Source organism: Antechinus flavipes, chromosome 5, assembly GCF_016432865.1.
Source record: "Antechinus flavipes isolate AdamAnt ecotype Samford, QLD, Australia chromosome 5, AdamAnt_v2, whole genome shotgun sequence".
Lineage (NCBI taxonomy): Eukaryota > Metazoa > Chordata > Mammalia > Dasyuromorphia > Dasyuridae > Antechinus > Antechinus flavipes.
The window spans coordinates 99,479,980-99,506,763 of record NC_067402.1 but is presented as its reverse complement, the minus strand read 5'-3'; the positions used below and the strand labels follow the sequence as shown (position 1 = coordinate 99,506,763).

The 26,784-nt window shown below is 39.5% G+C and overlaps 1 protein-coding gene and 1 long non-coding RNA gene across 5 annotated transcripts; one reads left to right on the top strand and one right to left on the bottom strand.

The window, feature by feature from the left end:
• Positions 1-1,258: 1,258 nt before the first annotated feature.
• On the bottom strand, positions 1,259-18,421 carry LOC127539029 (uncharacterized). Its single transcript, XR_007947809.1, has 3 exons — positions 18,305-18,421; positions 4,304-4,568; positions 1,259-2,746 (listed from the first exon to the last, which is right to left on the bottom strand). It is a non-coding gene; the product is annotated as an uncharacterized LOC127539029 (long non-coding RNA).
• On the top strand, positions 17,446-26,749 carry ZYX (zyxin). 4 transcript variants are annotated; one of them, XM_051962976.1, is made up of 10 exons: positions 17,449-17,799; positions 17,960-18,174; positions 18,665-18,852; positions 19,108-19,200; positions 19,364-19,900; positions 23,428-23,548; positions 23,757-23,926; positions 24,087-24,265; positions 25,488-25,608; positions 26,119-26,749. In XM_051962976.1, the coding sequence occupies exons 2-10, from the start codon at positions 17,967-17,969 to the stop codon at positions 26,221-26,223; spliced, it is 1,722 nt and encodes a 573-aa protein (XP_051818936.1). In that variant the 5' UTR covers positions 17,449-17,799; positions 17,960-17,966; the 3' UTR covers positions 26,224-26,749. The 4 variants fall into 4 exon arrangements, with proteins under 4 accessions (XP_051818937.1, XP_051818936.1, XP_051818935.1 ...); XM_051962975.1 differs by having other exon boundaries at positions 17,955-18,174; XM_051962977.1 differs by lacking the exon at positions 19,108-19,200 and having other exon boundaries at positions 17,446-17,799; positions 17,955-18,174.
• Positions 26,750-26,784: the final 35 nt, after the last annotated feature.

Genomic DNA, 26,784 nt, shown 5'->3' with positions numbered 1-26,784 from the left:
GCATATTGAAGCATTATACCTTTGAAAGGTAGAAGAGAGGGTGGTTCAAGGGATGTGGGCAGTTTTTAGAAGAAGAAATGTAGACTATCAATCAATTTTCTTTTTAATGCTTCAAATGAATAATAATTTTAAAAACGCAAATTTAAAATGGCTTTGAGATTTCAAAACCTCCACCCATCAACTTAGCAAAACAATAAAAGATGAAAATAGTTGATGTTGAAAGGGCTATGGAGAATCACACATACTGATTTACTATTGGTGATGTTGTGAATTGGTCCAGCTGTTCTGTAGGAAATTTTGGAATTGTGCAAGAAAATCACTGAACTATTCATGCTCTTGGATCAAGCAATCCCATACCACTAGGCATATTCCTCAAGGGAATTAAGGATAGAAAGATAGCTAAATTATAAACCAAAATGTTTGTAACAGCACTTATTTATTTATAAGTAAATAAATACACTTACTTGATGCATTTTGTCTTTATATCAGAGTCATTTCTGGGAGGAGTGGGGAAATCTCTCCTCATTAGAGAGTGTATCCTCCCCTGTGACAGACTAACAAATAAGCAAAAAACCATCTGATACAGTGATCACATCTGACAATGTGTACAACATTCTGTTCAATTAGTCCTCTGTCTCAATGCCATAAGGAGGAAGATATGTTTCATTATCTACTCTCTAGAGCCTTTATGGTTTGTTGTTTACTGGTGTTTTTAGATCAGACATGATTTTCTTAATAAAGGAGACTCTCAGTGAGGAGGAGAGTGTACCATCCCTCACTCTCCCTCCACTGCAGATTGGCACCTGATCTTCAATTTATGTTCCTCATTGCCTAGGGTACTAAGAGGTTAAATGCCCAGGGTCATAGAGACAGTATGTTTTAGAGACAGGGCTTAAACCAAGGTTTTCTTGAAGTAGAGACCACTTTTCTAAACACTATATCTTATTGCCTCTTTCTCCTTCACTGACTATTTTTTCAGTTACTTAAAGTTTACTCCCTTTTAGTGATTTTTTTGATTATACATGTTTTTATGTTGTTTGGAATATGTTTTCACATTGTCATTTACATTTTGCAATTTAAAAAATATTAATTATTCATGTAATCTGTTTCATTAATTCTTTATCCATAAAGCTAGTCTATCAAAACTCTTATTTATGATATTTGATGGAAATGGTTGAAATCTCTAGTTCCTTTCCTAATCCAATATTCATTGATTTTAAACATAAAAAGCTTTTTCAATTTTATGCTAGCAGGACTTTTTGTGGTAGTGAAAGACTAGAAGCAAAATGGGTACCCATCGATTAGAAGAAAATGACTGAACAGATTGTGGTTTATGAATGTAATGGAATATTGTTGACCATAGAGAACAATAAAAATGAGGAATTCAGAGAAACATGGGAAGAGAGAATAAAGTAAACAGAATTGGAACAATATTCATAATGACTATAATAAGGTAAAGGGAAACAGCACTAAAACACAACTGATCTCAAATGAAATGGAAGGAACAATCATGGTCCCAGAGAAGAGATGCTGAAACATTTCATTAATTAGAAAAAAGGTCGTTGGGCACAAAATATTAAGTACATACTATCTTTTATGATTGCTGTATTGGTTAGTTTCATAAAAATATTTTTCTTTGTTCCAGGGCAAGCTTCTAATTGAGTTAGATATGTTACATTGGGAAACAATTGTGGCATAAAAAAACAAAAGCATCAAAAAAAAAACCATTTTAAGGAATGAATGGAAATTATAATAATCAAATTTGGCCCTGAAGAGATTATAGGAGAAAATAGTTCCTTCAGATTCTTGGCAAAAGTGGGGAAGCATAAGTATAGATTTTTTTTGATATATTAGTTTTACTAAACTTTTTTCTTTTTTTTTTGTTATAAGGGGTGACTCTCTGAAAAGGTACATAATGGGAAATGTGAGTGATATAAACACAAGAAAAAAAAAACAATGTGTTTTTTAAAAGGATGAATGATGGTCTCAATAACTTTTACAATGAAACTTGTGAGGAAATATTACGGAAGATATCTTTACTGATTATTAATGTACCACAACCAGAGTCAACTTCCATTTTGTGCTCATGACTGATTATAGAGTATATTACAATTGACCCAGTGAATATGATAGAATTCTGAAATTAACTGATTATATAAATAGTCAAGATCATTTGATTCCAAGTGATTTGAATTGCTATGACAGTTTCTGGGCTTTACTCCTGTGAATTCTGAACGGCATACCTTTTCAAGGTGTCCTTCAATTTATAGCATTTGTATTCCACTTCTTAGAGCCTATGATTAGAATATCAGCCTAGCCTGCCAAAAGTTGATCTGTGGATATTGCAGAACATCTATTACTTGTATTCTTATCATTCTCTTGGTGAGAAATATCTGTCTTCATGGTATGAATAGCACTTACATTAGCAGCTGTCCTTTTAGCTTAAGTGGAAGATAGTAATGGAGCCTTTTCTTTGATTATAAGAAATTATAAATATAATTTAACTAAGAAGTTCCATAGAGGGCTTCATCATGCATTTTGTAAATATGATCCCCTAGGTTGTTGTCTAAGAATTTTCCCAGATTGCAGTGTTGAGAAAAATGATGCCGTGCTGCAATATAAATAGCAATGCCCCGAGCAGGCTGTTCATTCCATTTGTGAAATTTAAATCTCTGCCATACCACTGATGGTCTCACTGAGTACACTTTCAATAATCTCACAAGGTCACCAAATGTCTTGGTCTTTCCTACAAAATAGAAACAGAAAGATTAGATAAAGCATGGGGGGGGGGTGTTAATTAAGAAACTTATTATAACAAATGTTTGAGGCCCAGAGATGGCTAAGACACAGCAGACTTCTGTATAGGGCCCTCTGTTTTTTATGCTTGAGTTGGACATAACAATCCCAAGTCAAGCTCTTCAATACTCCTTAAAGCAACGAGAGCCTTTTCAGATTCCAAGAGGAGGGCTCCAAGCAATTGTTTATTGGGAGTACATATACATATCTATGGTTATTCACTTTTAATGATGTGTTCTCCTTTGTCAGAAAAGTTGTCATATTCACTATCAGTAAGGAAGCAAGGTAGATAAATAGGCCTTTACATGAGATAGTCAACTTTCTCATGAGAGAACTTTAATTGTTCTGAATCTGCTCTAGACAAAAGGCCAGCCTAAACATCCAGACAGAAATCTGAAGAAATAAAATAATTAATTGGAACTCAAAAGAATAGATATGGAAAGATTGCATCACAGTGCCCCCTAGCATACATTCCAGATAAAAAAATGTTTTCATGGAAGAAGCCAATCAATCTCTGTTTTCAAGGTTCATACATATACAAACAACAACTTTTTCAGTTACCAATTACCTCGTCAACCCCTCTATTGTTCTACATATGAGACCTAAAAATGAAGAAGAAAAATATATTCTCAGGATGAAACTGCTCTCCCTCCCTCTCAGTAATGATACAAAAGTAGGAAAAATATAAACAGTTTCAAATCAGTTACTTTAAAAGAGTACATATAAAATTGTACTTTCTTATTTATTTGGTAAGATATGGATGAGTCCCAGATTCATATCCCAATCTTGGTTTCAGTCTTGTGATTGACTGCCCCTTTCAGTTCCCTTCCATGTGTTGTTTTTTCCCACTAAATTGGAACTTTGAGGGCAAGGAACTTGCATGCAATTTGTATTCTTAGCACTTGACATAGTGTATGGCACAGAGTAAGTGCTTAATAGAACAGTTTCTTTCTTTCTTTCATTTCCTTCTTTCTTTCTTCCTTTTCTCCTTTCCTTCCTTCCTTCCTTCCTTCTTCCTTCCTTCCTTCCTTCCTTCCTTCCTTCCTTCCTTCCTTTCTTTCTTTCTTTCTTTCTTTCTTTCTTTCTTTCTTTCTTTCTTTCTTTCTTCTTTCTTTCTTTCTTTCTTTCTTTCTTTCTTTCTCCACTGACTAGAATAAAAGCTCCTTGAAGACAAGGATTATTTTCTACCTTTGTATCCCCAAACTTTAGCAATCATTTTGTTGGGTGATTTATTGGTTTGCTGTCTTTCTCTTTCCCATCCCCGACTCATTAAATCCTTCCTTATTAAAAAAAAAAAAAAAAAAAAAAAAAAAAAAAAACCAAGAAAACGGACCTACAAAATTACCACATCTAACAACATATGCTACATTGTTACATTCCAGAACTATAGTTCCCCTTTCCTTTACTAAGAGAAGAAAAATGTGTTTCACCATCTGTTCTCTAGACCCACGATTGTTCATTAAATTTAATCAGAGTTCAGTTGCCTTTTAATGGTCTTTTCACTTACCTTATCATAATCATTGTACATATTGTCCTGCTGGTTCTGTTTACTTTGTTGTATATGAGCACATACAAGCCTTCCCATGTTTCTTTTCAGCCATTCAATGGGAATGCACTTTGTTTCCACTTTTTTCCCCTGATAGGAGATGTGCTACTGTGAATACTTTTCTTCATAGGGTATCTGTTTCTCCTATTAGACTGTGAATTTCTTGAGAGCAAGGAGTATTCTTACGATTTCCTCTCCAGTGTGTCCCAATTTTATAGATGGGGAACTGAAACAAATAGGAGATAATTGACTCATACAGTCACACAGCTAGTGTCTGAGGCTGGATTTGAACTCAGATCTTTCTGATCTTTTCAGATTCCCAGAAATTCTTATTATATAGGGAGCTCCTTAACCAGTATGTGTTTTCAGGTTTATGGAATGTTGGGCTACCTATTCTATTACTGCTGAATCTTGCTGATCTAATGTGGTTCCCAGTTAGTATTACTTTTATACAGTCAAATCAGGGATTCTTTGATCAGCTGTAAGGACAGAAAGAACAAACCTAGGAAAGCGAGAGAGCAGCCCTCTGAAAAGTACCCTGATCCTCTAAATTCCTTCAAATTACCTCCTAGAGAGTTAAACAAAAATTACACTCTTTAGCCCAAAGGTTCTGAGCCTTTTTGGATCAGACTTTTTGGAAGTCTGGGAAAGCCTATGGACCCCTTCTCAGAATAATCTTCTTAAATACAAATAAGATAAAATATAGAGAATTACAAAGGTAACCAAAACAAAATGATCAAAATATTAAGGAAAAAACTAAACTAAGTAAAGATTAAGCCCTTATCGCATCTTTTCCTTAAAGCTTGGAAAAGGATTGGAGTATTTTGGAACACAAAATCTGACAAAAATGAATATTGAAAAAGATGTGTGGGGAGAGAAGTGAAGCTTCTCTAGGGAATTAAGCATATCAGAAAGTTATTCTGAAATCTCCCTGAGAACTCCAAGTTCTTTTTTACTTAATGTGTTTTTATTATGTGGTTCAAAAATGCAGATCCTAGTTGATCAGTGTAGTACTATTAAATTTGAATTAGAAGAATTATAAACAAAAAATATCTTCCCTTTCCTTTCTGAAATTTTCATTTTGGATTCATTTGATATAATAAATACTCCTGAAAACAGAATCTATCAACCATTCATTCTCATGTATTACTTCTTAGACTATAGAATATAAAAATAAATTAACACTGAAGGAATTTGTGGGGTGTTTTTTTAATGTTCTGGAGTAGAATATATAGTGGAGATATGGAAGGAACAAGAGTGGAGAATAGGCAACAGCAGATACCAAGAAATAGGAGTGGGATAGAGAAGTGCCTGAATAAGCTGACTATTTTTGGTGAAATATTCAGGAATTTTGGCTTGCTCATTAGTGAAAACCATAGTGTCTTAAAGTTATTGCCAGAAAATTCGGAGTTTTTGTTTTGTTTTGTCTAAATTAAGAACTCTAGGAATCCAGAGACTTCTGAATAGAGTACAAATAATATTGAAGAAATTTTCCATGAAAGAAAACAGCATCAGAGGATCTCAATTCAATTTCTGGTGCTATCATTTACTTATGTACAGATATGAATCTATACAAGTCACTTGTATTCTTGGAGCCTCTCTTTCCTCATGTCCCTCATGAAGGGACTGTTTTGATATTCTTGAAGATGCCTTCTAACTTGAAACCTATCACATAGGAAAGAAATCTTCAATCTCTTTTTTTATACTGAACCTATTTGATTAGATGAGAGTGTCAATTAAAGCTATTCTCTTCTTTTTATTTTCTTTTTCTTTCCCTCAATGATTTCATCAATGTAGGGGGCACTCTTTTGGGTGAAGTAACTCCTTGTATTAACAGAGAAGAACAATTATTATGCAATTTCAGGTTTCAAACTATATTATAAAGCAATAGTCATTAAAACCATTTGGTATTGTTTTAAAAAAGAAGTGTATCATTGGACAATGAAGAATCAGAAACTGAAACTTAATGACCCAGTATTTCAAAATATAAATTACTTAGGAAAGAACCCCCTATTTGATTAACAAACAAACAAACAAAGAAAAACAAAATCTGTTGGGAACACTAGAAAGAAAACTTGCAGAAATTAGTATTAGACTAATATTTCATACCATATTCCACAATAAATTCTAAATGAGTAAGTGATTTTTTATGGATGTTTTTATTTTCAAAACATATACAAGGACAATTTTTCAACACTGACCCTTGAAAAACCTTGTATTCCAATTCCTTCCCCTCTTCCCCTTCCCCCTTCCTCTAGATGGCATGTAATCCAATATATGTTAAACATGGTAACAGTATATGTTAAATTCAATATAGGCATACATATTTATACAATTATCTTGCTGCACAAGAAAAATCAGACCAAAAAGTTAAAAAAAAAAAAGAGAAAGAAAATAAAATTCAAGCAAATCGCAACAAAAAGAGTGAAAATGCTATGTTGTGATCCACCTTCAATTCCCATAGTACTCTCTTTGGCTATAGATGGTTCTCATCATCACAAGATTATTGGAACTCACCTAATGGATAAGTGATCTTAATATTAAAGATCATAAAATTAAGAAAATTAGAAGACAATTAAGTGACATGTTTTTCTCAGTTTTGGGTAGGAAGTATTTTCTTAACCAAATAAAGAACAGACATAATTGCAAAAGATTAAATAGATAACTTTGATGGCATGAAACTGAAAAAAAAAAAACTTTTACACAACCAAAATTAACCAAGAGTGTTTTGGAAGATATATATTTTTTTGGTGCCAGTATGTCACTTTCTTTCTAGGATCCATTTTAATTGAGGTCAATATCATTTCTCTAACTAAAACATTCCCTGGCCACCACTGCCTGTAAACTCTTTGAGGTGAGGAACTATCTTGCTTTTCTCCGTGTCTTAATCCATTAATATCCTGTTTTGATTCCATTCTCTTAGAAATCCACTGGGTTTTTTTTTTTTTTTTTTTCCTCAATGGGTATTAGGTGATTCAGTTTCTTTTTCTTGAACTACTTATTCATGAGGTGTATGAGTGTGAAGGCAGATTAGTATCTCTGATGTAATGGCTGCTGAGCCCTTTTTAAGGGCTGCTTTCCACCTTTGGGATCTACTTGCTACCCAATTCTCACCTATGGTTTTAAGAAGCTGTAGTATGCATACTTGCCATACTTGGGGAAAACAATTTGGCAGATGGGTTAAACCATGTTAAGGATAATTGACAAGCCTCAAACCCATTGGTAAGTTAAGAGGATGTCTACCCAAAACATGTGAAAACTTTTCCTGACCGAATGGGTGGATATGAACAATTTGTTCCAATGACCTAAGAAGGTGGTAGAAGCAAGTATTGTGGAGAGTTTGTTGTTGATGTTTGTCCTTTGTTCTTAAAAGCAGTCTGTGACAATAAAGAAATGATGCCATGACAGGCTAGTGAATTGGATTTAATTGAGGGAGGGCTGTGCAAAGTCACCAATTTTATTTTCTCCTCAACTGGGTAGTATTTAGATCTTGACCAGAGTGAGAGATGCCAAGGTCATCCACTGCATCCTAGATCATTGCCAGTCATATTGGTTTTTATCTTGCCACTGGATTCTGATGATTCTGGACCAGCAATTCAAGCAATTCTGCCTCACTTAAATGTAATTTATGCTTGGGTCTTTTGACCATTCAATCATTTTTATGTACCTCAAACTCCTGTGGTGATAGTCAAAAGATGAAACAGTAACAAATAAATTGGGAGCTACAATTACATTACCTGGGTAATCTTGTCTCTGAACTGAAGCAGTAGTGGGATTTGGCAGCCCCCTGGGGACTAAACAGCCTTTTCTAAGAACCACATTATTTATCTTGTTGAGTGAAGAAGTTAGAAAAATGTCCTAAAAATTATCTGGTCTGCTTACTTCTGCAAGCAGAGGATCCTATCGTAGGGTCAACACACACACACACACACACACACACACCATGATTGCTACCACAACTAATGTTCATATGCTCCTACCACAATGAAACCTGATGAAGTCAAAGAAAAATTTTATGAAGACCTGGAGACTGTCAACATCAATGTGACTATGGGGATTAAAACTATCCCACCTACAATAAAAGAGACAGAGGAAGAATTCTGAGTTAATGACACTTTGTTAAATGGTCCCCTCTCTGGTCCCCTCCAATGAAGTAGATCTTAGATCTTCATTATGATCTGAGATGCTACCTCTCCTTAGGGCTATATTTTTATAGGGTTAACAGTTATGCTAAATATAGAACAGCAATTTCATTGGTTAACATATAATACAGAGACTAAGATATGAATACCAGCAGGGTCACAATTAGGTGGAGCTATAACAATCAATGACCTAAGTGGTCATAAGATGGTTAGTGGTCATTAGATGGCCACCTGCTCCTATAGGACAAGTGATTGGTCCAGAGATACAAAAATGTTTTGGGAGACTTTCCATATAATTATGATATCTGTCATGCTGGTCTTGGTCACATCATAAGGCAAAATAAGGGTGAAGGGCCTTTAGTTAACTTCCTATAAGTAAGCAAGTGAACTTAGAATCTGAAGTTCATAGCTCTAGGGCCTTATATACACAACTTTGACATAATTCTATCAAATTGATTAATACTGATTGGAATAGAGCAGGGGTTTGAATGAATTATTCCTCTCAGGACAAGCCTATAATTCTAGGTGACTTTAATCTTAGAGTAGCCTCAGACTACTAAATATGGCAGAGTCCTTGGAAGGAATAGAGTTGGAAACAGCAACAGCAATGGTTACTTACTGTAATATTCTCTTTTCTCAAATATAATTGTTCTCTGGGAGCAGGTTTCCTGGGGAGCTTCTGGAGGCAGCATTAGTTTCAGTTCAAAGTAATAATCACCTCAAATGCAGCCAGGGGTTAAAGTCCATTCCTTTATTGTCTCTTCCAAAATAACCCCTTGCTTCTGAGAGCTCTTGTTGCTAGTCCTTTAGCTCTATCAGCTTCAGCCTCTAGCTCAACTCTGAATCCTGGCTTCTCAATCTCCCAGAGTCTCTAGTTGGCTTGTGGGAGCTCCTTATATATGATCTCTTAAAGGGGTAAATTCTAAGGTTGATTCCTCCTCTGAGAGTGGGCTTGTGGGTTAGTAGGTTTGTCCTTCCTGACTTGTGAATCTCCTGGAGTGCCTATCAATTCCAGTGACTTAGCACCTTGTAAGAATCATAACAATTTACAATTGAAGACTTGTGTCTTCATGATTTTCTCATCACCAACACTATCTTCTATTTACCTAAACACAATAAAACTTTGTAGATGCACCTTTGCAGAAAACTTTGGCCTTTAATTGACTATCATTCTAAGAAGAGACAGACAGGATGGGGGAGTGAGGAAGGAGGCATGGTATAGAGTGCTAGACCAATCATAGACTTATCTTTTCTGAGTTAAACATTTGAATTTGACAAAAATGGAGCCTCCAAAGCAAGATGCTAACAAAATTTTTATTATTAACAGATTAAAGCAAGTAAAACTGAGAGACATGCAGGATTCTTGTCTTAATAAGTAAGCAGATGAAATTCAATTTTATGCTGATAGTAACAATCCAAAGTACTTTTATGATGATCTGAATATCATTTATGAGCCAAAGATCAATGGTGTTTCTCAACCATTCAGTGTTGATGGAGCCATACTGATTAGTGATAAGAATATGGTCCGGGGAGAGGCTGAACACTTCTGTAGTGCTCTCAGTAGATTGTCATCAGCCAATGCTGAAGCTATCAACCATATATTTCAAGTTGAAGTCAATCTCTCTCTAGCCTAACTTCCAACTGAAGAAGAGATTTTGAATGCCACTAAATTCCTTTCACATGAAAAAGTTTCTGGTGCTGATTCTATTGTGGCCAAGATTTATAAGGCTTATATAAGCTGATTGAAATTTTTTGGGTTCTATGACAAGAAGTTCCACCCCTGAAGTTCAAGGATATCTCCATTGTCCTATAAAGGAAAAGGAAATAGCTTATCTTGTGACAGTCAAAGGGGGGTCTCTTTCATTTTAGCAAGATTCTTGCCAGAGTCCTCATTAACAGGTTGATCCTTTAGCTGGAATACGGTCATCTAGCTTAGAGTCAGTGTGGTTTCAGAAAGGGCTGAGGAATACTCAATATGGTGTTCAATCCAACAACTCCAAAAGAAATGCCAGGAGCAGAATAGAGGTCTGTACAAAATGTTTGTCAGTCTGATCAAGGCATTCTAGTGTCAGTCATGAGGACTTGTGGAAGAACATGGCAAAATTTGGTTGCCTGAAGAAGTTTATCAGTATTATATGTCAGTTTTATGATGGCATGCTTGCCTGGATTCTGGATAATAGAAGATGCTTCATGCTTTCGCAGTAACTAATCAAGGAAAGCATATCTGTATGGTTACTTCTAGTGCTTTTAAGATGTTTTCATTGATGTTGTTGATCACATTCAAAGAGGATGAAAAAAAGCATGGTCAATTGTCACATTGACAGTAAATTATTTAACTTGAAAGGGCTACAAGCCAAGAATAAAGTGGAGGGAGAGTTGGTGTATGATTTTCTGTTCAGGATGATTGTATACTCAGTGTAGCATCTGAGGCTGAGAAGCAATAAATTGTGGAATAATCCTCTGTTGCTTGTCCTAATTTCAGTCTAACAATTAACAACAAAAAACCCAGGTTTTCTACCAATCGGCACTATCCACACATGGAACTATCAGTTACATGATAGCAAATGGAGAAATTTAGAATTCTGTGGATAAATCCATTTACCATTGTAGTATATTTTCCAAAAAATGTACAGATAGATGATGAATTTGATACATACATTGCCAGAACTAGTTGAGTGTTTGAGAGTCTTCCAAGAAAAGTCCAGGAGAGAAGGACTAGACTGCTTAACAAACTGAAGGTCTACAGAGTTGTCGTGATGACCTCATTGTTGTATGCCTGTAAAATCTGGAGATTATACCAGTACCATGCCAACATATTGAATTGCTTTCATTTCAATTGTCTTAGATATATTCTGACGATTTCCTGGCAAGATGAAGTATTAGATAGCCATATACTTTTTCAAGCAGAACTGCCACACATTCAAACTCTATTTCAGGGAGCACAACTCCAATGGACTGGCCAATTTGTTCAAATGCCAAAAGTACTTTTGCCTAAAGGTTTGTTTTGTGAGAAGTCATACAAGGCAAACTCTCAAATGAAAGTCAAAATAATCATATAAGGAGACTCTCAAGGTCTGAAGAACTTTGGAATGAATTGTGAGACACAGGTAACACTGCACATGGTGTGCCCACATCAAAGAAGGTGATGTACTCTTTGAATGAAGCAGAATTGCAATAACTTAAAAGAAACATGAAATGCACAAATTTAGAGACTTCTACACTCCAAATGTTCATATGTACTATTTGTGCATAACCTGTGGTAGAGCCTTCTGAGCTTATATTGGTCTGATTAATCACAGTGAGATATACTGCAGCTTCACTCCAATATAGTGATGTTATTTTTGTTTGAGCATAAAAGACCACAAAAACCACTTGTTCATATACAGACACACATGCAAACATGTATACACATCCACATATTGTGATGTTATTTTTGTTCTCTTTGAGCATAAAAGACCACAAAACTACTTGTTCATATACAGACACACGTGCACACATGTATATACATACACATACATACATATACATAGAATATATACACATCTGTATATATGTGTGTATAAATATACATATGTATATAGACTCATTTAGAGGAAGTTCATATTCCTTTCTATTATTAATGTCTTATCTTTTGGTTCATTTGCTTGTGCTCAACATCTTTTAACTGAGTTTTCTTCCTCTTGAAGAAAACCCTCCTATCATTCACTTTGTGACTCCTTTCCTTATGACAGAAGTTTTCTTGAAAGCTCAATCTCAAAGCTATTTGAGCTTTTTTGCATGCTGCCTCAATCCCTACCCTTAAGTGATTCTTTAAGGGACAGAACTGGCCACAGATGTATACCAAAGCACTTTCCTTTAAACCTGGTAGAGCCCAACATATGTTGGTGCTCTGTCTCAGTTCCTTTTTTTCCTCAGTTTAGGGATGAGCAATGTTACAGCATAGCAAGCTGCTTGTTGTCTTTGCAGGCAGAGCAAGTTTCTGGCTTTTATCTTTCCACAATGCAAGGGGAAAAGTAATGTTAATTAAGTCCTGTTGCAAATGCATGAGTTACCTTGTACAGCCATGCCAGAGTATGGTAGCCTGGGATGGGGGTGGGGTTGGGATGGGGAAAAGTTGCTGAGTGAGCCTCTTAGGGATTAGCCTCTGTTGTCATTTCATTGAGTTATTACTTTATTAGGGTTCTTAGTGTTTTAGATTATAGAGATAACTGAAAATATCTTATCTCTTACATATAGTTCCTATTTTGGAGAGATTTGTGAGGACTGGAGAAAGTATTTAGCCCTCTATTTGTTGATTATGTTACCCAAAAGTCCTGCTTTTTCTGTTTCTATTATTAGCTCAAAATAGTGCTTAAGAAGATCAAAGATGGGGAAATGAATGGATTATAGAAGAGCTCATATTGAATATTGCACAATTGTGATGCGCATTGGCAGACTAATATATACATTTCATTTAAAGAAGATATTAAAAGTGTGGAAAAGGGAATCTTGGACTTTAGTAGTACTGAAAAAGCAACCACAGATCATTAGAAATTAATCATCTATATACCTACTCTCTCATTTATACAAAATCTTTCTGAGAATCACCTATATAGTAATTGAGAACATCCTTATTCAAATAAATAAACTATGGTTCACACCTTTATTATTTCAAACTGATTGAAAGATTAGAGAGTTTTAAGATTCCATTGAATTCATTATTTGTTAATTATGAAAAAAAAAACATTTAATTTAGTTGAACAAAATGCTTCCAATATGGCCTTTTAAAAACAAAGTATCTCCCATACATAACATTTGTGAATATATCTATTAAAGTCTCTCCTTTGAGGAAATCTTTTAAAAATTTTTCCTTTTTCTTTTTTTTTTTAAACAAAGTAAGAAAAAAAAAAGGAAAACAGAAAAAAAACCCAAAACAAAATGAAGTAAAATAAAAGAGAACATTGTCATATGACCAACAGAACATCAGAAATGATTCAAAATATATACAAATTACCAGATCAAGATAGTATATATATTAGTAGAAGAAACTATATTTACAAATGACTATATTTTCTTTACTCCTATGAAAATTGTTCTTTGGTTCTCTGTTGCTCACCTTATTTACTTTATTCTTTTTTTCTCCCTCTCACCCCTCTTCCCCCCCAAGCAAGCTACATTTAAGAAGAGATTTATTGATGTATATATATATATATAGATAGATAGATAGATACATACATACATACATTCACACCCACCCCCATTCCACATACACACACGTCTTAAATGAGGACATCTTAAGAAATTATATTGTGACAGGATCTAAAAGGGGGCAACTAAGCAGTACATTGACTAGAATGCTGGGCCTGATATGAGACTCATTTTCCTGAATTCAAATCTGACCTCAGAGACTTACTAGCTATGTGATCCTGGGCAAATCACTTAACCCTGTTTGCCTCAGTTTCCTCATTTGTAAAGTGAGCTAGAGAAGGAAATGACAAACCACTCCAGCATCTTTGCCAAGAAAACCATAATAGGGGTCATGAAGAGTTGGACAGGAACATCAAGAACCTAGTCTAAAGTCCTTGGCCTCTCCTTAAGGAAAAATACCTTATCAGTCTCCCTTCAATTGAAGGCGTAGTCAATGCAAAGGAGTCAACACCCTATTCTGAAATCCTGAGTTTCATTCTTATCAAGACCTAATTGAGTCAATCAAATTTAGGAAGGAAACCTGAACCCTTGAAACTAAGATTACGTTGGTGACCAAACTAAGAGCTTAAATATCTTATATATGTGTGCTTATGCCTATATGAAATTAATATATAAATAACTTTGAAAGGATATATAAAGAACTCCGATGCAGACACCACATGATGGTAGGCACCAAATGTTGGGGTCCTGTCACATGAAAAATTCACAATGGTCAGGATCTTTGGCAAAAGACAGATTTACTTAGGGAAGAGGTTACAGCAAAATGATGGGATACAACAGGCATCAGGAATGATAAATATGAAATAAAGTAGGAGAGTACATGAAAGACAAGTTCCTTAGTGGAATTCACAATTACCCAGTAGAAAGGGAGTATCCCATAAGGTTGAGGTATGTCATTAGGTGTCAGGTAAACCCTAAAAGAGTTAGTCAGCTATAAAGACAAGAAGTGGAGTTGAGAAGCAGAGTAGAGTTAGGAGAGATACCACTTGGCCTGAGGAATTGGAGTAAGTGGAAAAGATCCCACCTGGCAGAGTGCTGGGGGCAAACACTAATCCAAAAGAGGGTAATAGTGAAGCCTTGGGCCATGAATTGTTTTATAGGGAAAATTTAGCCTTAGGGATTTGACAAAAATTGAATATCTGACTGGATTATCTCTGCAAAATGGGATCATAAAACTAAACTGATCTGGATTATCAATGCCTTCTTCCTGACTGCCCCAGGAAATAATTTTTAATTCTTTAATTTCTCTCTGCCAACCACACCTTCATTCAGGACCTAAAGGTGATGGGGAGGAGTGGAATATCCCTTTACCTTTTCCCACTTTCCATTCATTTACATATGGGACCCAAAAATTATCTTGAAGTTGGGAAAAACTGGGGTTTTTGCTGAAAGGGAAGCCCCTAGACTATTTCTGAATCGGTAGTGTTTGACATTTGGAATTTGAACAGTTATTATAAGGATTTTGATTTTAAACTCGATAGAAGTTTGGAATAAAGACCCTACTTTTGGTAATTATGAAATTGGAGTTAAAAAATAGACTTCATGCCTTGTGGGCACAAAAGGACTAACTATTTTGCAATCTAAAAGAGCTTTATTCCAGAAAGAAAATCTCTGCTTATAAAAATGAAAAATCCATCCAGACACTCAATTCTGAAAACTACCAAACTAATCAATGTGAAGGAAAACAAGAATTTTTCTTGAAATGTGAAAGCACTGCAATTCTAAAAGGTTTGAAGCCTCTGGATTTTAAGCTTAAAAAAATTATGATGGAAAGTCCATTTCTCTCCCTTTTACAGGAAGATATAGCACTTCAGCTGATGATTTTAGCGGAAGCTAAAAATTAAAAGCAGAAAAAACCTATTCAACCCTTTCATCTAGTGGGTCCATGTTTGGCAGAAACCATGGAAACCAAGGGGCGGAGGGAGGAAGTATTCTTAGTTGGAGCATCATGCTAACATCTCTGGAACACATCTTTGATATCAAAAGTGTGAGTTGCCTGTCCCTGTGTGTACTCTGGAAGAAGTATTCCTTATATATGTGCACCTCTATACATATTTCCTACATATAGTTAATTTTTTTTCACTGATGGTATGTATTTGTAGAAGAGTATTGTTTGATTTTATGGGGGGATTATTCTAGTAATGTTTTTCTTAGGCTAATTGATTAACAGTCTTTGCATTGATCTTTTGGTATTTGTTCACTATTACCTAGTGAAAATCAACACATCAGTAGGGGATAATTAGTTATGGTTTGAGGGAAAGTGATCTCCAAGGACCTTGAACTTGTAATGGCCAATAAGAGAAACCAATTGTGAGTGGAGTATTATCTAATTCTTGCAAATGACAGCCTCAGTAGTTTATAAGCAGCTTGAGTGAGTGCTGGTTTTCAACTTTGAAATTCAATGTCTAACACTTTACATTATATATGATAAGTATTAACAAATACATTTGGTAAATTGACTTGTTTATTGAATTGATATGATAGGTAGTAGGAATAGAAAGTAAGGGAGTACATTAGAGACTTGGAAGGAGTTTGGAACTTAAAATATTTGAAGGCAGAAATTCCTAGTGCTTAACCCAGATCTGGCATCTAGTAAGTGCTGAATAAATGACAATTGACTTGTTATCTTTCAGAAGATATCTTCAAAAGAAGAACTATAGCATTTGGTGATAAAGGATAAAGACTGAAGATGACTAGAGACTACAAGTCCCCACCCAGTTCTTACTGGGTAATATGACACCAGACAAAGCATTTACTGTTTATGGCCTAGAGATTCTCTTTAAGAAGATTTGGATTAGATCTAAGGTCTTTTCCATTTATAGTTCTCTTCTTTTATTTTATTTTTTCTTACACATTAGGTTTTCTTTTTTGGCGGGGTGGAGATGCCCCAAACTGAATTGGTTCTAGCTTTTTCGTGTGTGAGTACGTGTGTGTGTCGGCGAGGGCGGGGCGGCGGGGGAGAGGGAGGGAGAGTAGGGAGAGCGGTTGTGTGAGAAAAAATACCTCCCTAATTCTCTCCCCCAAATCTTCAGTAACTAAAAAGGTTACACTCCCCACTCCACTAAGGGGCCAGCAGAGTGCATGCTTCGGGCGATTCTAAAACTTAAATTCACTGACCCGGAGGGGCTTTTGGGGTGGAGTCCTGGCTACTCCAGAGCTGCTAAGAGGGAAGCTACGAAATGACCTATTTTGAACTCGTATCTCTGATCTGGAGACCTCACCCCAGGGAAATAGGGTTTGGTTATTTAACTGATCTTCCTCATTTCACTTTCTCTAGCGCCTCCCTCCCTGTCCCTAGAATGTGGATTTGAGTCCTAAACGTGTGTTAGTGGCGGGCTAGTGAGGAGTGAGAAGAGATCTGGTTAGTGCTTAGAAGGAGGTCTATGTCCCTTCTCCTCGTAGTCTTGTCCTAGAGCAGGAGATAGGCGGGAATTCTTGGGGAGTTGGATGGAAGAGGGCATAAGGCAGAGGAGTTTAAAACAGAACAGCTGGTAGGAACAGCTGGTTTGGACTTAAAAAGACCAAGTCGCGGGCAAGGGCTAGGGCTGCTCATCCCGCCCCCAACCCGACTTTGGCCGGCACAAACCCGAAAGAGGGTGGGAGGTGAGCATAGGGTGGAATGGGGGAATCGGGACTGTGAGTCAGATCTCTGGCAGCTGTGTGTCTGGGAAGGAGGAGGGGGCCGCCGTGGGGGGGTGTGGGGGTGGTGTTAGGAAGGTCAGGAAATGACATCAGCTGAGCGTGTTTTGGGAGGGCTGGTCGGTTTCTGATTCTGTAGCCGGCGGGGAGGTTTGCTGGGGTGTGTGTGGGGGGAAGAGGACAGTTCTCTGCTTTCCCCCGCCCAAGGCGTGCTCAGGGCCCCTTCCTGGGGGAGTTTCCTGCTCTTCCATCCCCCCAGCCCAGCCTTGCCACCCCAGTTCTCCCCGCCTCCTCCCCTCGAGCTCTCCCCGCCCCCTCTCTGGGCCGCTCCTTGTATGGTCTCCCAGCCTCTCTCTCTCCCCGCCCCCCCGGCCTCCCTCCAGCTAGAAGCGGCTCGGGACACCCGGACTCCCGGAGTCACAGCTGTACTGGACGCAGCACTGACGACTATTCTTTCGGACCGATCGCGTAGACAGGCAGAGCTCCGCGGTGAGAAAGGAGTGGGGGTGGGGGCCAGGCAGGCAGCGGCCGAAAATGTAAAGTGGGGGTGGGGGCTGCGGGCATTTCCCAGTCTGGGGGCTGCGGGTTGAGCCATCCATTCATCCATCTATCGATCTTTAGAGTAACTCTGGCCCTTCCTCCAGCACAGCCTCCGCATGGCGGCCCCCCGCCCCCCACCCGTGATCTCCGTCTCTGTCTCGGCGCCCGCTTTCTATGCCCCGCAGAAGAAGTTTGCCCCGGTCGTGGCCCCCAAACCAAAAGTGAACCCCTTCCGGGCCGGGGCTACGGAGAACCCTCCGGGGCCCGGGGCCCAGAGGGCCCAGATGGGCAAGGTGGGCGAGATTCCACCCCCACCCCCGGAAGGTAAGGATTTGGGGGAGATGTCTGCAAGTCAAGGGGGGCAGGGGTTCGGGGAGCTTGTATGGATAATGGGGAGGTGGAGAGGGGGGGTTGGGCCAGGCGTAGCCACTTATTCCTGAGCAGATGTTCTTACCTCATCTTGGAGCCGTGGCCTCAAGCCAGGACTCCTGGGTCCGTTTCAAATTCCTTGCCTGGGGGTGAGAGAGAATGAATGTGGGACAAGTCTCTTTTTGAGTTTTCTTCCTAAACTGAAAGGGGAAGTGAGTTCCCCTTCTCAGCAGGACTTCCTGAAGTAAACCACCTTAATGTAAAGAGTTCTTTACCTTTTGCTGGGATACCCAAGACTTCAGAGATCTGTACAGGATGCCAAGTAATCAATCTTGGGTCTTCCCTTACAGGCTCTCCTAGAGAGAAAAACAGTTCTTAGGAGTTTGGGTTTTAGTGAGAGAACTTGGGGAGCTTTTTTTAATGGACCTCTTTTCTCTACGTCTAGATTTCCCTCTGCCACCACCTCCCTTGCTTGCTGGGGATGATGGAGATGTTTCTCTGGGGGGGCCATTCCCACCGCCCCCTCCTCCATTTGAGGAACCATTCCCCCCTGCTCCTGAGGAAGAGACATTCCCTTCCCCTCCACCTCCTGTTGAAGAAGTGGGGGTTGACCCTCCGGCACCAACTCATCAGGTAAGTGAAGGGAAAGTAAAACTGGGTTGAAATTGATACTCCATAAAAGGGCTAGAAGAAGACCTGTTGTTTCTACATGACTTCCTCCAGTTATGGGCAGGGAAATATTTGGTGGGGGGGAGGGAACTATGTATGAAATTTCTACATAATCCTATAGATTATATAGAAATCGAAAATCCTTGGGGAAGGGGACTTAAACTCAATGCATGATATATAAAGAAGTCTAGCTGGATCCTCAAACTCTTTATTCTTCAGCCCAGAGGAAAGGTGAGCAGCATTGACCTGGAGATGGACTCTCTGTCCTCCTTGTTGGATGACATGGCTCGGAATGACCCCTTCAAGCCCAGGGTGAGGGATGGGAGGGGGGGAGGTCAGAAACTTGTGTATGTATGTATGTAAATGTGGGGGGAATGTCTTTGTAGAGAGACAAAGTGAACCTAAGAAGGGGTATGATAGGATAGACAATGTCATCCTCTAAACCAATTTTCCCCCTACCTTCCCTACCTTTTAGGTTTCATCTGGATCTGTACCTCTCCCAACCGCCCCCCGATTCCCTCCCAAGCCAAGTGTCCCACCTGCAGCTTCAAGCACAGCACCTCTTCCTCCTTGGTTGGCTCCTACTGGACCTCCTCAATCTCGCTCTGTATCTGTGGCTAAGACCTTAGTCACACAGCCTCAAACTCCCCCAGCTCCAGCTCCTTCAGCTCCTCCAGCTCCTCCAGCTCCAGCTCCTCCATTGGCATCAGCCCCATCTGCCACACCATCTGTAATTCCACCCCCGGCTCCAGCCCCATCCACAATCTCGACCCCAGCCCCTAATCCTACCCCCAAGTTTAATGCTGTGGCCCCCAAATTCACTCCTGTGACACCTAAGTTTAGTCCTCCAGCACCTGGAGGTCCCCCTCATAAGAAGGGGGGCCCTTCACTTCCTACTAGTACAGGATCCTCTCAACAGCCTCAGCCTCCCAGCTTCACCTATGCTCAACAGAGAGAGAAGCCCCGTGTTCAGGAGAAGCAACGTCCAGTGCCCCCTCCTGCCCAGGACCAGGTGAGGGGGAACTAAATGGATTGGAAAAGTAGAAAAGGAGAGGCTAAGTAGAAAATCAGGGAGGCTAAAGTTGGAGTATGGGAGGGTGTATTTCTGTTTAGAGTGGTGGGGTAAAGGGAAAAAGGGCAACAGCACCCCCAGAGGAGGGACCTGGAAGGGTGTTTGGGTGGGGCAGGGTTGAGAATGGGTAAGTAAAATCATTAAATTTTAGAGAAGGCCTGAATGGTTAGTGTTTTAGTGGGGCTGTTCTGGATTGTGGCCTCTAAACTTACTTTTACTCTGTGGCGGGTCTCAAGACTAGATCACTAGGTCAGCATTTAGATACTTTCCCCTTAGTCTTTTAAGTTCATACCCTTTAACCATGGGAGGATGAGGGAGTCTAATCAACTGACTTTCCCTTATCAGCTGTCCACATTGTTTCCTGAGTAGTCATTATTCACTTGGTGGGGGTTGGCCTTGGTCTTTGGGAGCTTTCTAGCAATAGCGTCATTAACATAACATATCATCAAATTTTATTAAATATCTACTATGGTAGAGTAATGTTCCAGGTTCTAGAAATTGTTAAGAAATATATTATGGGCTATCCTTGAGACTTCTCATCTAGTTGGGAAGAACAAGGTGTACACATAAACATACTTAGCTTATACTACATTCTGTTCTGTGCCAAATAAATAAATCCAGAATGGAGAGATTCTCCAGGGCTTGAGACATTTGGGAATGACTTTATAAAAGAAGTAGAACCAGAATTTGGCCTTGAAGAGTAGGAAGGAAGGAAGTAGAAAGGAAAAGTGAGGGCATCCTGAACTCTAGGGAGTGGGAATATAGGACATAATGAATAGTGATAGAAAGTGGCAGTAGGAATGTGTGTGAAATATTACAAAAATCAGTTGGGTTTCACTTTAGCTAGATTGGAGAGTTATTAGCCTTGAGGAGTAGTGGGAAATGTTTGGAACGTTTATGAGATGTTAAGCCTTTCGAATATTTTTCTGTAGGCAATGGGAAAGTTTTTGATATGTACAAAATACTTTAGGATCTGGAAGATATTGGTAGGATAGATTGTGGGGAGAGACTTATTAGGAGACTTGTGCTAGTCCAAGATTGAGTTACCTGGGGGCTGCAGTGAGAAAGAAGTGTAAGGAAGGTGAAGGATGAGAAGAATTGATAAGTAAATAGTTATGGGAGGAGTCGGAGGGATGACTTCAGGACTTTCAATTTAGGTGACTGGAGAATGAAAGCATTGTTGACAGATAGGAGTAAATGAGAAGATCTGCTTTAGGGAAAAGTTTAAGTTATGAGTCAGGAGTACGATTATGAGAATTGTCCACTTGGAAGTTAAAAATGAGATTGAAGTAAAATGAGAAGAGTCTAAGAAACCAGATTTTGAAAAATATACACATTGAAGGAGGAATAAGAGGCAGTGTAACCTATGAAGGAGACTGTCATAGCTCAAGGGGAAATGACTGACAATGGCAAAGAAGCTAAAGAAAAGTTTCAAAAAATATGGGCTTGTCCACAGTGTTGAAGAAGTTAGGGAAAATGAAATCTGAGGAAAAGTCAGGAGATTTCTTCACTACAAGGTTATTTGTGATCTTTAGCTGTTTCAGTAGTGTGGTGGAGACACATAAGAACTGAAGAACTGATCAAATGGTGGAAGAAATGGAAGCAATAAGTTTGACTCAAGATGCCTTTGGAAAGCCAATAGTGAAAATTTGTTAAGATATTACTAGGCAAAAAGATAATGGAAATAGATATTGAAAAGGAGGTAACTAGGAAAAACTGCTGGATGTGTGGTCAGAGAATTCCAGCTCTACTGCTTAGTACCTGACCTTGGACAAGTATCTTAAGCTTTCTGAGCCACAAATTCCTCGGGTAAAATTACAGAGGGGGGTGTGTGGACTTGTTCTTGCTATAATGAGGAGATTAATAGTAGATTGTTTTAAGACCAAAGATGGATGTCTAGGCCATGGAAAAGGGATCTATTTCTTTCTTTGAGACAAACAATAAGGAGATGATGAAGATTTTTTTTTTAAGTTAGTATTAAAAATAGTGTAGCTTTGGAGATTTTTGGAGATAAGTGAATATAAGGGAACTTGAGCTCTCTTAATAAAGTAGGGGATGAAGTCATCTATTGGGAGTGAGGGGGTGGTAGTGGAATGGAATGGAGATTGGGGGCTTGAAGAGCGGGAAAAGGTTTGCAATAGAAAAGGAGAAAATGCAATAGAGTGAGAGAGCTGAATAACTGCTGGAATAGCATTTGTATCCAATTGAAATTAGAGTCCATGTAGCAAAGTCAGCACTTTTTCTTTAGTAGTGTCCAGCAAATGGTAATATGATCTAGCATGCTAGTGTGGTCTGGACTAATTCGCCTTTTCCCAAGTGGGCTGGGGCTTTCCTATGGATGGTTTTTCTGGGGAAAGGCTAAATTGGTTCATAGTATCCACATATAATTGTCTATAATATTTCCTTAATATTCCCCTCCTCTACAAGTGCTTTGGATCCAGTTCATGGCCCCCAGAAGTCCTTGTTCCAACATAGGGCCCTGAGATTCCTGGTGTGAGAATTCAGAAGTGGGATGGCTAAGGGGACCCATAGGCAGCATTTTGGGTTTAACCTGATCTTCCTGCCTTGTGTTATATTTCTATGCTGGCAGGGTTACTCAGCAGCAGTTGGGACGGGTAGGTGTGCCTCTGGTGTATATGTTCTTTGGAGATGGGGGCTATGCATGTGCTGTAGGGGTATATGTATTTATGTATTCTGTGAGGCTTCTGTGTTTGGGTTGTAAAATTTTTTTTCTGATTCTGGGAATCATTAAACATCTTCCCTCATCATCATCTCAACCATTAGGTGTTAATAAAGTTACCTGAACCTATGAGAATTTTCACTTAAATATATATATATATATATTTAAATCCATCTAAAAATTTAGGTTTTGTATTGATTTCCATGTATTTAATTTTAAAATTGTCACAGATGGTGTTTGGGGTATTTTGCCTTCTATATGAGGCTTAATAGAAAGAGCCCTGGTCTGGACAATGGAAATGCAGGTTCAGCCCTAACTGTGCCACGCTGTGACTTTGGGCAAATTGGTATATCTCTGGGTCTCAATTTCCTTAACCTGTAAAATGTTGCAGCCACACTAATTTCTCAGGTCCCTTCCACTTTTAGAATGCTATAATCTCTGGCTCTGGTGTGTCTGTGATGTGTATGTCTAGTGCTATAGTGATCTAAGCAATGTATGTGGCCTTTATCTGCACAAGTCTTATTCCTCACTGTCTGTGATACTTTGCATATAGATGATTTTGGGGGAAAGGGATTAAAATGTGTCTGGGGTAAGTATGGGTAGTTGGAACCTGTTTTCCTTCCTCCATGGTAGTAGGGGTGGTATGGGGAATGAGGGGCTTTAGTAATCAGGACAAAACCTTTTGGCAGTGGGTGGAGGGGCAGATGGTGAAGCCGCTGGGGAAGACTAAAGTGAAGGCCATGCTAACAGAAAATGCTGAGAAAAAACAAGACTGTTGGGGTTCTAGGTACGTCCTCCTGGGGCCCCAGGACCTCTGACTCTTCGGGAGGTAGAGGAGCTAGAAGAATTGACACAGCAGCTAATGAAGGACATGGAGCAACCATCTAGTAACAAACCCTCTACCAATGGTGAGATTTGAGTTCCCCTCCCCTCCCTTTTCCCAGTAAGGCCTTAAACAGGAAGGGGATCCAGGTCACTACCATACCACCATGTTCCCTCCCTCTCTATCTCCAGCCAGCCTTTCTCCTGATTGTTGTGACTGGCACCTTTTGGCTCCTCTCCCACGTCCTTCCTGCCATTTCTATTGTCCCAGTGTTCCCCTCCTTCTTCCCCCAGAGTATTGTGGGCAGTGCCACCAGGCCCTGGTACGATCCCAGCCTGCAGTCCGAGCACTTGGGCGTCTGTTCCATGTGACGTGTTTCACATGTCACCAGTGTGAGCGGCAGCTTCAGGGACAGCAGTTCTATAGCCTTGAAGGGGCACCTTACTGTGAGCAGTGCTATGAGGTGAGGAAGACACACGGGGAAACCTAGGACACAGCTTGGGGAGACACAGGGGGAGGTTGGTTCCAGACCTTTGTGACCCTTATTTAATTAAATCAAATACTATTCATAAAGCATTTAATAAATGTCCCTTGCCATCCTTCTCTGTTCTACGAAAACCCAGAATACCTTGGAGAAGTGCAGCACATGTGGAGAGCCGATCACTGAGCGCATGCTGAGAGCCACAGGCCGGGCCTTTCATCCCCAGTGCTTCACCTGTGTGGTCTGTGCCTGCCCTCTGGAGGGGACCTCCTTCATTGTGGACCAAAGCAACCGGCCCCACTGTGTCCCTGATTATCACCGGTGAGCAATGACTCTTGATCTTGCAATAACCAGCCTTGTCTACCCTCACAATAGGGCCTGGGCTTTTTGTTGACTTGGTGCATTTCACAAGCAATTCTTTATTTCCAGTTTTTCTTACGTCAGGAGGGGCCCAGTTAACCTGCCTTTGTCTATTTTATAATTTCTTGGTTTAGTTGTTTTTCAGTCATGTCCCCCATTTAGGGTTTCTTGGCAATGATACTGGAGTGGTTGGCCATTTCCCCCTCTATCTTATTTTATAGCTGAGGAAACTGAGGCAAACAGACCTGCCTTAAGTCACATAACTATAAGGCCATATTTGATGATGATTCTTCCTGGATGCACAATCTAGTTGTCATCACCCTCTTCCCTCCTTCCCCTTTAAACAATACATTGGAATATATTGGCTTGCTTTTTGCTGCTTCATTAACCCTTCTCTTCCTGGATCCTTGGGATCCATATATTATACTCCTCTTGTCTGCATATGTAGTTTTTAATGAAGGTTCCCAATTTATGCAAAGCTTGTGTCCTGAGAACTCTTTTTCCGAGCATTGTTTGACTTGGGATACATTTTTCTGTAGAAACAATGAATTATATATATATAGTGGTTACATTCCCAGGCCAGCCCACAAAAGCTTCTTTCTCTCAGTATTTCTAATTTGTAACAATGTTCCAAGGAAATGACCTTGGGTTTCAATGTTTCTCTCTCTTTTTTTTTTTTTTTTTTGCAACTAGGGCACTGGGGACTTGTGTAACTCCTAGCTCAGCCAAGGGTTGGAGGAGTATAGTTGAAGAGAAATAAGTAGGTAGATCTAGCTCCCAGGGCAGGAATTAAATGTGAGAAACTTGCCTGGATGGGGACATCTGTGGTGACCTTAGAAAGTCATCTAGTAACGATAGCATTTTCGTAATACTTACTATGTGCGTCCCTGTGCTAAACACAGGAGATGATCCCTATTTTATAGATGAAGAAACTGAGGAAGAGATTAAGGATCTCAAAGCTAGTTTCTGAGACTGGATTTGGATTTGGATCTTGACTTTAAGGTGCCTCTATTCACTGTGCTACAGAGCTTCCCTATAAAAAAGGAGACTTTCCTTTTTGAATGACCTTATTTTGTATCGCCTCTTTTCTGCTCCAGCATCTCCTCATCCTCTCTCCTTCCACCCCAGTCCAGATTCCACCTGACACTGATAGCTATTTTCCTCACTTTCCTTACCTCCACAGGCAGTATGCCCCACGCTGCTCAGTTTGTGCTGAGCCCATCATGCCTGAACCTGGCCGAGATGAGACTGTCCGAGTGGTGGCTCTTGACAAGAACTTCCACATGAAATGTTACAAGTGTGAGGTCAGAACAATCACTAGTTTCCCATTCTCCCACTCTGCCAAGTTTCCATGTTTTGGGTTGGGTGGTGAGGGGATGACATTACAATTAGAAACCAAAGGTGGTTTTAAAAAATCCCAGCCTGTATTATGTTCAGAGGTTGTCCAGGAAAAAAATTGGGGTGTGGGTCATTCCCTCTTCACCTCAAGATCTTTGTTGGAGTGAAGTGGGTGACCTTGAGCTTATAACCCTGGATTTAGGGGTCATCCATTCTAAAAGATTTAGGAAAACAGATATTTGGCAGGTGAGGCTTTTTAAAAGATTTGAGGTGAGGTGGGGCAGGATGGTTAATTGCCAAACCTCCAGAAGGGAGGAGCTTGGAGCGGAGAAGAGGAAGTAAAAGGGTGGTGAGAAGTGGGGGAAGTAGGATGGTAAATAGCTGACTGATAGAGCCTACAAGTGTATAGAGAGATAGGGAACTGTTTACACTGGGAAGATATGCATCGTGTTCTACCATCTTGTCCCTTTTAACAGGACTGTGGGAAACCCCTGTCAATTGAAGCTGATGAGAATGGTTGCTTTCCACTGGATGGACATGTACTGTGTCGTAACTGCCACACAACCTGGGCCCAGACATGAGGGTGAACTCATTGATGAACATCTTGAAGACTCAGGATCTACTCCAGATCAGAGAACTACCTACTTTCAGATCAAGTCTTCCTTCACTCAATTCATCCTCATTCCCCACCTTAAAGCCACAAGAAAATTTACAGCTAGTCTTAATGCTTGTCCCTTTTCAGTTTTAGGGGGACAGAAAGATGATGGAAAGCAGCAGAACCCGAGACCAATTCCTTCATTTTCAATATCCCTTTCCCAACCTGGTATGGGACCACCTGTTTGTCATCTTACAGGCTTCACAGCATCCTTTTGTACCCTTCTCTCTATCCTTTTCCTTTTTGGGGAGCTTGACAGCTTGGGCAGCAGTACGCTTTTGCTCTTACACTGAAGCTGTTGGCTGGCTCACTCCCAGCAACCTTTGTACTCTGTTTGTTGAGGGGTTTGAAGAGAAGCTCTATCCCAGAGGCTGGACTGGTAGCACCTTTTTTGGACCACAGGTTGTGGGGCTCTGGCCACAATTACAAATAAAGTATTCACCCCCACAGTTCCCAAGAATTCAGTGTGATCTATTCTCTAAAGGCT